The 14,937-nt window shown below is 36.6% G+C and overlaps 1 protein-coding gene across 11 annotated transcripts in view; it reads right to left on the reverse strand.

The window, feature by feature from the left end:
- The window catches only part of LOC122563265 (ankyrin repeat and SAM domain-containing protein 1A-like), a 355,050-nt gene that overhangs the window by 237,029 nt on the left and 103,084 nt on the right, over positions 1-14,937 (reverse strand). For 8 of the 11 annotated variants that reach the window (XR_006315548.1, XM_043716916.1, XM_043716914.1 and 5 more), the window contains exons 4-6: positions 13,299-13,361; positions 3,001-3,297; positions 603-678 (exon numbers count right to left, since the gene is read on the reverse strand). Coding sequence is in view for 10 of the 11 variants with exons in the window: in XM_043716916.1 (XP_043572851.1) it covers positions 603-678; positions 3,001-3,297; positions 13,299-13,361 (436 nt within the window). In the remaining variant the exon portion in view is untranslated. The remainder of the gene's footprint in view (positions 1-602; positions 679-3,000; positions 3,298-13,298; positions 13,362-14,937) is intronic. The other 3 variants (XM_043716918.1, XM_043716919.1, XM_043716912.1) reach the window with 1 other exon arrangement.

Below are 14,937 nucleotides of genomic sequence, written 5' to 3' on the forward strand. Positions count from 1 at the left end.
ATTTGCAGAAGAAAGCAATCTTAGACTGATGAAGAACAAGAACTAAACATGAGATTTTTGACTCACATGCTTGCAGATAGCGTATGTCACATTTTAAGTGAGAAACTGGCCATCATATGGATAATTACAACAATGTATAATGGCAGAAGAAAACTTGCTAAAACTGTACTGGAAAGAAAAATCAAGACAGCTGCAATGGTTTGCTACTTCCTTACTGCAGATATTACAAAACCTTTCCGTACAAAGCTGAAGTATTACAAGAAAATGGTAGAAGGAGGAACATTACATTTATTTAAAGAATATCTAGAGCCATGACTGATTAGAAAGTACAGCTTTCCCCAGAGGAAGATGGAAATCAAAGAGAACCGAAAGTTCTTTTCCTCAGGCTATGTTGTAACCATCTGAGAATCAAGTACCTATGGTGTGCATAAATAAATAAATAGAGCAAAATAAAAAGTAAAAACTTTCAGAATGTATGTGTTTAAAATCACTGACATGAAGGTCTAACACTATTTAGGTGCATGCAAAACATTAGACATAATAGGCTAGAACATTTATGGTTGATACCTTGGGCTTAAGCAACCAGATATCCAACAACTTACCAGATGCCAAGAGTATCTGGACCACGTCAGTCTTCCCAAACAAGGCAGCCTCATGAAGTGCACTGCCTTTCTCTGTCTAGAAATTGAGGAAAAAGGGAAAGAGAGAAAGAAATGCAACTCAGATACTAATTGCTGCTCACAACCTGTACTTCTTAGAAAGTTTAAGTTGGAAGCTCAAGTGAGCCTGCATTTACAATTACTGTTATTGTTCCTCTTCAGGGTCCACTATAGATGCAATGATTGTGGACAAACTTCATTGTGTACTAGTCAGAAATATTTCAGGTGCATTCTCAATTTGCTTAAGTGGTCATTCTTCACATGGGAATACAGAGTGGTCAGCACATTCCCAACAGATGTCTAATACAACCAAATACAATCTAATCCTCACCCAACATCTACACAAATATCAACTGTGTTATTTAATAGCTTTTGAGGGAAAAACTGGTCACAATTTTTATTTCCCCAGCAACCAGAGATGACAATCTGTAAAACCATACAATGTCTCAAGTGACATCTGAAGAGAGATTAAAATTAGGATCATGCTGGATTGTGTTGCTGAGAATTATTTCCATTACCCATTGGAACACTGACAATACCAGAAGTTGCTCCCCATCAAAAAAGAAAGCATGATCAGTCTTTGGTGTACTCATTTTTCTACTAGTCTATCTTTATACTGTTATTATATTTTAATTGCTACTCCATGTTATGAAAAGTGCATATGCTTGATCGCACTAATTTTGAGCATATGCAATCATAGCTAACAATCATCTTTCAACACATTCAAAGAGAATGTTAAAGTTTCTAGATTAATATAAAAAGCTACATTTGACATTATGACATAATTAGGCACTGAACCTCTTGTTTTATGCATCTTCAACCTTCTCTACTGTACAATACAGTGTTAATATTGTGTTTTGCTGACTTTTGATATTTTATTTATAACGCAATAAAATCTGGTTAAAATTATTGTCATACTTTTTGCTCCATAGCATTTGCAAAACTTCCTGATAAAAATAATCCAATTTCAAACGCTATTTTTTTCTTTCCGATATTGCCTTCTCCACAGATAAGTTTTATATTGACATTTAGAATTCTTTTGATTATATACTTAATGAATTAAGTGTCTCCTAGCTCTGTTCTTAAACACTTCTGGATTCCTGCTGCTCTCTATGGGAAATCTGTCAACTCTCCTGCATTACTCTTGTTCTGAACCGTCCCCACAGTATCTGTCCCTCCCAACTTCAATTACCTTTTCTCCTACCCTCCCAAGCTGGCGCCGCAACCTTCCCTTGCTTTCCCAAAACATATCTTGCAGCTTTCTTTCAATATTGCTTATTAACATCTTCTTGCCTTCTCCCATCCATTTTGTTTCTGTGCACCCACCAGGTCTTCCACTTTTTAAGACCTCTCCAGTCTTCATTGCCATTCACCTAGATGTGCTCCCCCCAACCGTTTCCCTTGTTTTAAATAACAAATAGTCTACCCCATTGTTACTATTTTATTACCCTTCTTAAAATGCAAAATGGTCTCAATCAAACTCAGAATTAACATTCGGATCTATCAGATAGTCAGATTTAAATTTTGTCCACCGTCTCCACATTCCTCGAGTTTGTTTTTCTCCTTAGCTTAACATCATTTTGTCTGTCTCCACAATATTTTGTGTATTAAATGATCCAAGCTTAGTTGCTAAATTTTTCTTCCACTCGTCCGCAGCCTTAAATACCTAACTTACAGCCATCATATTCTCTTCAAAAGCATGAAAGACTCAATCCACTCGCTTTCATGTTCTTTTCTGCCTTTGTTCACAACGCACTTTTCTGCTCATTCGAAAGAAACACATTGTTCAGTGAAGTCATATTTAAAACACAACTGATGTAGCACATAGCTTCTTCCGCATACCAGACTTCACACTAATATCTACTATTTCACCATAGCAAGCTCAAATATCAAAAGTCAGCAAAACATCATTAGGCACTACATTGTGCATTAAAGAAGTTTGAAAATGCACAAAACAAGAGGAGGGAGAGTCAATGCCCAATTCTGATGAATTCCTACCTGATAAAGCCAAGCAGAAAGCATCTGAAGATACTGCCTGGGGGGTATGTAGTTACCAGATTGTTTTCACAACATTCCTTGATGATCAAATACGAAAACAAAGTTGGAAAGAAGTGCATCTTCTCATTACCACAAATGAATCCTGTTACAGTGTATTGCAGCCATCAAGCAAGAGCATGATTAACTTTAACTTTTAATTGCACCCATAGCCTAGACATTCATTAATGTGCATTTCCCACTTCAGGTTAATAAATTATTGATTTCTGCAAGGTACCACTGTGAAGGGAAAGTTAAGAGACTGCTGGTATTACATACCCCACAATACAAAACGTCTAGCCATTACCTGATAGTTGATATCCATGCCTGCTTCCAAAAGGACTTCTACTACTGCCTTTTGCCCATTTCTTGCTGCCAAGTGAAGTGGTGTGTGCTTCTTGGTGTTACAGCTTAATAGGTTTGGGTGGGCATTTAACAGCATTTTCACCACCTCAAGCCTCCCATATAATGCAGCCAAGTCCAACGGTGTTTCAAATTTGTTGTTTCTCATTGTAGGATCAGTGAGCTCCTCAAGAAGAACTTTTACAACATCAGAGTGACCATACTGTGCTGCACAGTGCAAGGCTGTCTCATTGTCATTGTTCTGTTACAAAGGAATGAACAAAGTGCACAAAAATGATTAAGAAGCTCAAAAGATTAATTAGATTAAGTCAATTATATGTTTTGTACCTACGTTCCCGTTATATGCTTCGAATTAGCCTATGACAATTTGCAGCAAATTATTCTTTTTAAATAATTATAATCTATAACCAAAAGGTATTCAAGCTTTCCAGTTACTTCAGTGCTTAGCTATAAAACTATGACTTTAATAATGAGGTTATTGTCTCAGATTCAGCTCATCAAATGACATTGTTATCTGGATTCCAATTTCTTCCAATAAAAAAGGTAAATACTTGACTTTGAGTTGATCAAGTTTGAATTGTAATGAGGAAAGCACAAGTTTAAAAGTGGTGTGCTTACAAATCTTCAAGATTTTAATATTTAAAAGTGATTAAAATAATATTTCTTCAAACAAATTAAAAGCGAAGGACAAATTTCTATTCAGGTTTTGTAGCAAGCTCCAGAGCAGAAGCCAGCATTGATTCTGTAAAATCTCCACAATCTCCACAGACAGAAAGAAACCAAAGAGAAATTCAAATACACTGTACTTGCACAAACTATGATGATCAAAGTTATAAAATACCCCATCGACATGAAGCTTTTCCAAGGAATCAAGATTTAGAAATTTAGTGCAAGAGAAGTCAGTGAAAGTAGTATTGTATAATTTTATAAAAGGTATAAAATTCTCATTTCCACATTCAAAAGCACCAAGTGAATTGAAATTTACAGTTGAACAGTGAAGGCAGAAATGTGAAAAATTGTACCAAGTGTTAAAAGTGAGCATCAAATCAGGTTAGAGCACAGGACTTTAGCGAATTGATAAAGACTAATGTTTCCATAATCCTAAGTATTTTAGTTTGTGCTGTTTCCTTCCGCATGCAAAGGATGGACCAAAAGTGAAAAAGCTCAGGGTTATGATACAATTTAGATCTTGATATAAAGAAGCATTCAGGTTATTAAATTTTGTGTTTTCTGGTCAAATTATCTTGAACACAGAAACAACCCAACTTGCATTTATATATAGACTGAGCATTTGAAGACACAGCCTCCAATGATGAACTGATTGAAATTGTGGATGTGCAAGGGGCCAAAAATGGCAAAACATCTTACCAGGTTGTAAGATACAATTATACAGGCCAGAGTTTGGTTTGCGTCTGTGTGCACAGTTGGTGAAGCCATGAAGGTATTTGAAAGCAAGGATAGGAATTTTAGATTTGCCAGTGTAGGCCCAAAAGGAGAAAGAAGACAGCTCAAAGAGACTTGATGCAAATTAGGAACCAGCCAGCAAGGTTTTGGATAAACGCAAGCAGAATATCAGTTTAAATTTTTTGTGGTATCCAAGAAAAACCAACAATTGCTTGAAGACTGTTTAACTGACAAATTAGTTATCCAAGATACAAAACTCAATTTGCACTTTAAAGTTTTTTTTTCAAACAATGGCATCATAATGCTTTGCATGAATACTGATCTCAAAATATTTATAAAATTTATGAATAAGGAAGGCATGAAGTGACCTTTAAAACAGCCATACATAAAGGTATAGTCACATAAACAAATGCAAATAAAAATTATGCACACACAGACATTTGACATTAACACAAAAAGAACAGAAACATTGGCATAAATTATACTATCAATGCATATTAAAACAAAAAATGCTGTAATAAATTACAAAGCAAAATAAGTTAATAAAATATGAATCAATGAATTAAATCAGTAATTTAATTCATTTATATTATCATTATCTTCAATGTATCTTGTAGTTTAACTGTTAAGGTCAAAAAAATTCTAACAAAGTGCACTGATCAACCTCTAACTTCACCATGCAATGCTTTCCTCAATCTAAGAATCCTGGCCTCCCTATGAAAGCACTTTAAAGATCTAAAGCAACTAATAGTCATATTGAAGTTATGCCACCATAAAATGCTCTAAGGTGCTTCACAGGAGGATTATAAAGCACACACTAACCACATAAGGCCAACTGACAACATAAAATTTAGTCAAAGAATTAGATCCTAAGTAATAGTGTTAATGAAGTCAAACAAAGATAGAGATGGAGGGGTTCAGAAATAGAGTTCCAGTGCTTCAACGTAGCTAAATGGAGGGCCACCAATGTTGCAGGAATTAAAATCAAGAATTCGCAAGACAACAAAATCAGATGAAAGCTAATATCAAGGAAGCCATAGGTATAGAGTACAAGGGCAGAACATGGGAGAACTTGAAAATTAGGATGGAAATTTTTAAAGCAAGGTGCTGTTTAACAAAGAGCAGAAGTAGATCAGTAAGTACAGTGACAAAGAGAAAGTGTGGCTTAGCGCAAAAGAACATGGGCGGGATTTTGGATGTCCTCAAGCTTAGAGAGTGTAGTATATGAAAGGTCAGGCAAGACCTGGGTGAAATAATCAACACCCAGAATGAGTGAAGAGTTGAAACCAGGATGAGGGTTTCAACAGCAATGAATTAAAGCTGGGAACGAGCCAGTAATGGCATGAATAGGTGGTTAGAAGTTCATCTCACTATCACATAACATCAAAATTGTGAGCACTCTGACTCAGCCTCAGCTAAGGGGAGGCATGGAGTTGGTAGGAAGGGAACAGAGTTTCTGGCATGGTCCAAAGTCCATGGTTGTTTGTCTTCCAACCATGGGGAAAAACGTAGCGTTCATCTCGTACTAGATGTTGGAGAAACAATCTGATAGTTAAACCAACAGTAAAGTAACAAAGGCAGAACAGTAATGCAATAGAGCTGGCTGTCCTTAGCTTGCATGTGAAAGCTAAACGTGTGTTTTCAAATGATTTTACCGAGGTGTACCACATAGGGTAGATAACAGTGTGGGAGCCAGAATAGAAGGTAGTTCCAGTGATAAATGGCAATTATTAGATAGCAAAGAATTGAACCAAGTAATTGATCCAAAGTAAAAGTAATGTACAACAGTTATGTAACATTACCATTCAATAAACTGGGAGTCAAAGGCAATTTTTCACATGTATTGACATTAATAGGAGTTTGATGTATTCTGTGGTGGTAAAAAAATCAGTATACATTTTTTTTGGTCTCAGAATGCAAGACTGCATGTCATTTTCTGTAACACTAGCTAACCAAATTCAGAATGTGTATTTCTATAAGACCATAAGACATAGGAGCAGAAATTAGGCCATTCAGCCCATTGAGTCTCTGCTGCCATTCCATTATCATGGCTGATAAGTTTCTCAATCCCATTCTCGTACTTTCTCCCCATAACCCTTGATCCCCTTGATAATCAAGATCCTATCTAACTCAATCTTAAATATACTAAATAATCTGGCTTCCACAGCCTTCTGTGGCAATGAATAGAATAGATTCACTACTCTCTGGCCGAATAATTTTCTCCTTCTCTCCATTCTGAAAGGTCTTCCCTTTACTATAAGGCTGTGACTCAGGTTCTAGTCCCTCCTACCAATGGAAACACCTTCTCAACATATAGTCTGTTCAGGCCATTCAGTATTCAAATAGATCCTCACCGATTCTCCCCCTCCCCCACCCCCAATAGTCATCGAGTATAGACCCAAAGTCCTCAAATGTTCCTCATATGTTATGCTTTTCATTCCTGGGACCATTTCAAAAAAAGTAACTTCTTTATTTTTGAATTAACACATTAGAAGCTGCTTTGTAATTCTGAGTCATTATGAATGTGCAATTATTAGTGTGTTTATTCATGAAACAGGGTGAAGATCATAGAACAGAAAACTACAGACTGACCAATTTTCTGTGTCTTTGATATTTAGGGAATATAATGAATGAGTTAGACCTCATTTTGTATTCTCTATTTAAACAGACATTTAATTATTTTATTGCAAGTTTTTAATATGGACTTCAGTGGGTAATTCCTTAGGTGCAAAAGGCAGTTAAAGTTCACTTCATACAACTTTCCCCTTCCTATATTCAAGTAATCATAATGTGAAAATCTCCCAGTAGGCATGAAGTAATAAATAAATGCAGCCAGTGTCACCTCAGGCATGCTTTGTAAAACAACAAACTCACTTATTAACATTTAGTCATCAACCAAAATACAAAAGTTAAAACACAGCTTTGCTAAATTTATCTTGAACCACTTCTAGGGAAAAAAAATCCCTCAGACGGTTAAAAGTCAGTAGCAGTGCCAAGTGTCAACAAATGAAAATTTGCAATTGTTCAAACGGACATCCTTGGCCAGAAGTTTTATACGCTTGTACATGTCCTAAACAAGGTTTACTAAATCATATCTTGTACGTAAAGTTTTTTTTGTATTTTTATTGCTAATTCAGCTATTCCAAATATTCGGTAAACTATTGATCTCTGATCCCAACTGCTCTGTTACACAACCTTGCCCTAGAGATTTTTGTTAATTGAACATCCTTCCAGCACCCAGCATTTATCCTTCCTTCAAAATCACCATCACAAATACTTGCTTCAAAGTCTATCTCGACCTTCACACCTCTTCAATTATCATGCTGCACTGAATCCCATTGTCCGAGTTCGACATGTCTGTTAGAGTTCTTTGAAGATATAATAAGCAAGATAGATAAAGGAGACCAGGACATGCAGTGCATTTAGTTCCCGAATGGCATTGATAAAGCATGGTACCAAAGGTTACTGCACAAGATTAAAGATCACAGCACTGAGGAGGGGGAGGTGGAGGTGGGGAGGGGGGAGGGGGTGCGGTGAGTGAGATGAAATTCCTGGCAGACAAATCACTTAATGTCTCCAACATTTATTTTGATGCGATGGCAAATGCCCCTGCTTTACCACTGGCCAGAAAATCAGAATCACACTTTATGTTGTTTACATTGTTTACTCAATTTTGCAAGTCATATTAGGACTGTACAGATAAGGTCAAAGTTCAATTGCTCTGAGGCTAAAAGTGAACATGACCTGGCTTTTTGGAACTCACCTTTTTAAGTCATTAATTTATTATTTTTATTAATACTACTACTTTAAGAAAAGGCACATTTTCTATATATTCCAAAAGGGATTATTTTAGTCAAAGAAATTGAATACATTTGTGTAAGTGCTAGTCAGCTGTAGGCAAGTTATCTTATTGTATCCTATGCCTGTCAATTACAGCAGGAGTGTGATATATCGAACAACAAATATACAATTTTTGTTTTACTAGAAAGCTTCAAGAACCTTCATGGCACAAAGACTGATTCTGCATCAAAGAAAAAAGGCAGAAAATGTATTCCTAGATCTAAATATGATAATCACAGGACGTTTTGAACAGGATTCCACAAAATGAATTTTAGGATAAAGTCATATTTGAATGCTGGGTTTTTAAGCAAAGCATAGTCAAAATGTGCAAATTTTAAAAAAAATGTCAGCAAGCTTTCAGTGCACTCTTAAAGATTGCGAACAGTGAGACATGTATTAGTCTCGGACAGTAATCAATAGACAATTCACATCCACTGCTTCAGAATGTTCCATGTTATGCATATTTAGTACGGGTAAACATATAGGCTTTCTCCATCTGTGGGAAAATGCTGACAAAAGGTGGGACAGAAAAATACTAAATTTATTTAGCATACAGTTCAATAGTTAGCAACTACTTCATCTAACAAGGTAATTCAATGACGTGCAAAAGTATAATTTTCATTATTTGTATTGGCAAAGATAAGCTGAATGGATTGGTCAGCTTCACAAAATTTATACAGCTGTTCTAAAAGTTTGCTTATAATGAACGAGGAACAGGAAGCTGCTAAATAGCCGATCAAATGTACATGCCATTCAATCAGATCACCGATCACCTGCCTCAACATCAATTCTGCATATTGTCTACATATCCCTTGATGTCATTAGTCCCCAAAAATCTACCAAGTTCGGTCACAATCATGTTCCATGACAGAGCTTTTATAGTCCTTTAAAGTAGAGGATTCTTAAGATTCACCGCACTGACCAAAGATGTTTCACCTTATTTCAATCTTAAATGGTCAACCCTTACCTAGGCATTTTATTTCCAGTTTTTAGACTCACTAGAATCATCTTGTCCGTTGCCACCCTATCACACACTGTTCTAAGTTTCAATGAGATCACCCTTCACTTTTCAGAACTCTGGAAATACAAACCTAATTTCCTCAACCTCTCCTTAGAAGACGGATCCAATGCCACAGTTATTAATCTGATATCTATTGCACTTCTTCTCAAGCATATGTATTCCTCCTTCGCTAAGGGGACTAGAACTGTACACAATATTCCATGCGAAGTTTCACCAAGCAAAAGCTAGAGACTGTGGTTGTTGGCAATCGAAAATAAAAATAGAAGTATTGGCGAAACTCAACAGGTTTGGCAACTCAGTCCTCCTTAATTTGACACATTCACACCATTTCTCTCTGCACAGATAGTGCCAGACCTGCTGAGTTTCACCAGCACTTTGTTTTTATTGAGGACCAACAAAGATTTTATTCAGATGTAGCAAGACATCTTTAGTCCTACACTCAAATTCCCTTGTTATAAAGGCACAAGGTAATGGCTGAGTGGAGGAAATTAGGTATTGTAGATTAAATGCTAAAATAATAACTTCACTCAAAGACACAAGGCAGCATACCGGGAAACTCATCACAATAGGGATACAAGCCAATTAAAAATTCTTGATAATACGAAAACCAGCCAGTTATTTTTTTAATAAAAGGTTCTCATACACAGCAATGGCAAGAATTACTACAATTGGCTAAGCTTGGACCTAATGCTTGTTTACATGGATTTTAAGAACATTTTATCCATGGTGTGGCTGCCAAAAATTAGCAAATAGCATCCATAATGCTGAGGTGTTTTAACACTGAGTCAAAAATGAAATCAAATCCATTCAATACTAAACATAACACAGCTGGGACTATTTTTCAAATAAAATTGTACATTTCAGTTCATCTGCGTTCATGGCAGGATAGGGGGAGGGGTGGGGCGGGGAAACAACAGACTCCAGTATTTGTGTGTATTTGTGGAAACCTTCCATTTCCTATGGCATGGTTTGCACCATGGTGGTCTATTCCATGTTAAGCTGTATCAACTGCAGTTCAGGAGCTCCAAATCAATATGGTATACAGTGTTACATATGCTGACAACGACAGGACACCGAGAAAGTGTATAATCCACAAATCACTGCTTACTCTTGGCCTCCTCAGCTAGCTGAACATTTTATTTTTGCTTACACCTAAGATTGGTGGAGTAGCAGATAGTGAAGGGCATTGTCAGAGAATACAGCACAATATAGATTGATTGGAGTTGGGCAGAGAAATGCCAGATGGAGTTCAATCCCGACAAATGTGAGGTGATGCATTTTGGAAAATGCAATTCCAGAGCAAACTATACAGTAAATAGAAAAGTCCTGGGGAAAATTGATGTACAGAGAGATCTGGGTGTTCCAGTCCATTATTCCCTGAAGATGGGAACACAGGTCAATAGAGTGGTCGGACGGGGTATTGAGTACAAGAGTTGGCAGATCATGTTACAGTTGTATAAGTCGTTGGTTTGGCCACATTTGGAATACTGCGTATAGTTCAGGTTGCCATATTACCAAAAGGATGTGGATGCTTTGGAGAGGGTGCAGAGGAGTTTCACCAGGATGTTGCCTAGTATGGAGGGTGCTAGTTGTGAGAAGAGGCTAAGTAGATTAGGATTATTTTCATTGGAAATAATGAGGTTGAGGGGGTACTTGATTGAGGCCTATAAAATCACGAGAAGTGTAGACAGGGTGGAAGACTCATTTACTAGGGGTGATAAGTTCAAAATGAAAGAGGAAAAATTTAAGGGAGATATACATGGAATGATTCTTCAATGCAGAGGGTGATGGGTGCCTGGAATGCACTGCCAGCGGAGGTGGGAACAATAGAGTAATTTAAGATGTATCTAGACAGATACATGAATGGGCAGGGAGCAAAGGGATACAGATCCTTAGAAAAGGGGTGGCAGATTTGGATAGAAGAGATGCACTGGCACAGGTTTAGAGGGCTGTGCTGTATTTTTCTATCTTCCAACACCCTTCAAAAAAGTCAGACTCAACACTTCATAGAAACGAGAAAACGTCTCCCAGTTTTCACTTTCAATATCTGCCTTATATTCCATATACAGGTTCACAGTTGGAGTAAGCATAGTCAAGGCTGGGATAGACAGATTTTTAATCAATTAGCGAATCAAGGGTTATGGGGTTAAGGCAGCCAAGTGGAGTTGTAGATTACCAAATAGTTACCAGGTTATCAGATCAGACCATGATCTCATCGAATGTCAGAGCAGACTTGATGGGCTGAATGACCTACTTTTGCTCCTACATCATATTGTTTTATAGGTATAACTAAAGGGGGTCATGAGGGTTAATCTCCATTGGCCAAATCACCATTCAGCAAGTCTTTGGAGGGATGATGCTTGCCAGTTCAGGTGTCATTGGCTTAACAATGAGGAATGTTGATGGAATTAGCATTCTTCAAGAACTTGCCCTGGCATGAGATGGAGGGATATCTGTCAGAAACACAGAATGCTGGAGAATATAAGCACATCTGACAGTATTTGTGGATGTATAAACAGAATGGACGTTCGAATCTGGTATGACAGTACTTCAGAACTAGTTGTTGACCTGCTGAGTATCTTCAACATTTGATGCTTCTAACAGATATCCAGCATCTGTAGTATTTCGCTTTTGAGATTGTAAGGATATGCCTGCGATAGTGAAGGTAGAAACCTTAAGCTTTTTCTCTTGAGTGGCATATGTTGTCCAGATTTGAGCACTGTACAGCAACGCATTGAGGATGCAGGTTTCGTAGACTCAATTTGATGATCTCAATTATGACACTGTTGCTTCACATGTTTAGTCAACTTGGATGTAACAGGTGCAATTTTTACAAAGTGTGCTGATTTCATGCCGCAAACTGATGTTTGTGGAACCTCGATATGTGAAGCTGTCGATGATCTCCAGCATCACAGTAGCAATGATGATGGATGACATGTAGCAACATTCTGCTTTAAAACGAGCAATAATTGGACAGGGTCTTCAGTAATAATGCACTCCTTGAGTCAGGGTGATTTGTGTGTGCAGTCGTAGTGCCCCTACTTCTGGTCCAGAAAGTCCATGTTCAAGTCTCACTTGCGTCTGCGTTGTGTCCTAACATATCTGAGCAGGTTATACTGTCAACCTTTGCACGAACAGAAGGAGAGCACAGAGCCAAGATTTTGAAATTATTAGAGATTACCCACATTATGACATTAAATATATTTGATTGCATTCATAAGTGAAGGAGATTTTAAAAGAATTATTTCGAGTTGCAGGAAGAGGATCAGAGCAGAGAATCCAATAATTGAGGAAATCCTTCAAAGGGAGTGATATAATAGGCAAGATCATCTTACAATATCTCAAGCCTCTTCTCCTTTCCCACAATGGAAGCCATGTGGGAAGTTTCTCAACCAGCCACTCAACTTTTAAGTAGTGCAAAATGTGGAGGAAAAACATTTTGAGAAAGACAAATTGTAGCTTGGATTGTATGTTCACTGCCAAAAATTATTAATGTCATTCAATATTGGTTGTCGACTTCATTACAAACTAACAATTAATGAAACTTTAAAATCAGCTGAAGAACACAGTTATGAATCAACCTATATAATTTGACTTACTGTTACTGTTGACATAGCACATTATATTAGTCAGTTAGTATATGCTGGCTCATCTCCACAGCTGCTGTGACATTAATCTGTTATTTGTAGAATAAAGAGTGGTGTTTGCATTCAAACTGAAATAAGTCCACAATCATTTAAAGGAATCTGAATTTGCACTATTGCAAATCAGTGGCTTCTGTGAACACACATTTGTAATCTTAAACAAAAAAATCCTAGAATTGTTTCAAACTCAAGCTGACAACAAATAGGACATGAACATGACCAAAAAAATACTAGGCATAAAACAGAGACAGTAACACAGATGACAGGAAAATTCAACTGAATGTGGGGTTACTAAAATAAGGAGATGTGAAACAGCAACATCAGTCTACACACCTTGGCATTGATATAAGGGTCAAAAGGGCCATACTTTTTGAGGTCTTTGCTCTCAATAGCATTCTATGAGGGAAGGAAAGAAAATGCAAATGATGAAATAAGATTATATTCGGAGAAAATAAAGATGAATGCACTATGATAAAATGTAATGACAAGTTAAAAGGTTGCAGATATTCAGTATTTAAATAGTACTTAAAGCAAACTCAATTTAAAATGCTTCTATTAAAAATGTGAAAAATAGTTGGAACAAAAATAAAACAAAACCAGGAATACATACATGTTATCAAAAATGAGAACAGTACATCACAAAATGTTTTCCCCACAGATTGGTCCCAGAACTCTAAGTAATCAGAACTATTCCAGTTCCCACATTAACAAGAGCATTTCAGTTACAATGCTTAGGAGTAAGGCCACTGTTCCGTTAGGTAAACAAAATAATGAAAGAAACTGCTTCTGCATCAGGATAGCGATTTTTTTTGCATTAACACAGGCTTAATTTTTAAAAAAATGAAGCATCTACACTTAAATGAGCTGCTGGTGCCTCTAATTCACATTCCTGAGATGAAAAATACAGCTTACTTTTCTCATTTTTCTCAACCACCAATATCAAAACACCGAGGGAAGACCAACTTCCCAAGTGAAAGAAGATTATCTTGCAAGCTTACTAGTTTACCATACCTAAAAGAATTGCAAAACTGCTACATAGATTTTTTTAAAATAGAATACACTTCTGGAACTAAACAAAATCAATTTACACTCCATAAGCTTTTCTAACTGGATTGGCTAAACAGATTAAGGTAAAAATCCCAATTGAGGTTCAAACTTGACCTGAAAAATATTGGATTCATCTGATTTCTTCCCCTCCCAATTCCCTGATTTGCAAAGTAGCAAAGCATGTTTATAAAGACGACAAAGCAACAAACAAAGGAAACTACATGCATGCACAGCACATACAGCACTTGGTGTGGCAAAGTCATCAGCACGCTGCACTGTTGCATAAAATGCCAGTTGAGCACTATGGTTTTGTTTAAATGATTTTTATTATACCTGATAAAGATGTAAGCAAATCAGTGAGTATTTGAAAGAGTAGGCATTTCCACTGTTTTGCCTGCACAATAGTTTCTCTATTTTTTACTCTTACAATGACCTACATTTTTTCCGATTTTCACAAAATAATCGGCTTTTAAAGCATGTCGCTCATCTTTAGAAATGCATCAAATGAACCATTATCTGATGACTAGTATGACTTTTTTTTTTAAACAAAAGGTCTCATTGATAATTAAGCTGTCAAATTGATCCAAAAGTTATTAAGATGGCAATTTTGAGAACAGGCTGGCGCGCACCATTGTAAAAATGAAATTGGAGGGTGCATTTCAGGGGATGAAAGCAGTCTATAGAAATGATTATCCAACATCAAACAATTTAGGCATAATTTATTACAAATTTTAGGTTTTAGACAAGATTGCAGTTATGATTAAGCAATGAAAACACCCTTGAACTCTAGCTTTGGACTTTTTTTTTCTATATTAACTTGCTTTTTCCACACAGTAAAAATCACTTCTTCAATCAGCTGTTAAACTCAAAATCAATTGAAAAGTAAGCGAATTCAATTTAAAAGAGGCTTTTGCTCAGCGATTAC

The sequence above is a fragment of the Chiloscyllium plagiosum genome, chromosome 26 (genome assembly GCF_004010195.1).
Source record: "Chiloscyllium plagiosum isolate BGI_BamShark_2017 chromosome 26, ASM401019v2, whole genome shotgun sequence".
NCBI classification, from domain to species: Eukaryota; Metazoa; Chordata; class Chondrichthyes; order Orectolobiformes; family Hemiscylliidae; genus Chiloscyllium; species Chiloscyllium plagiosum.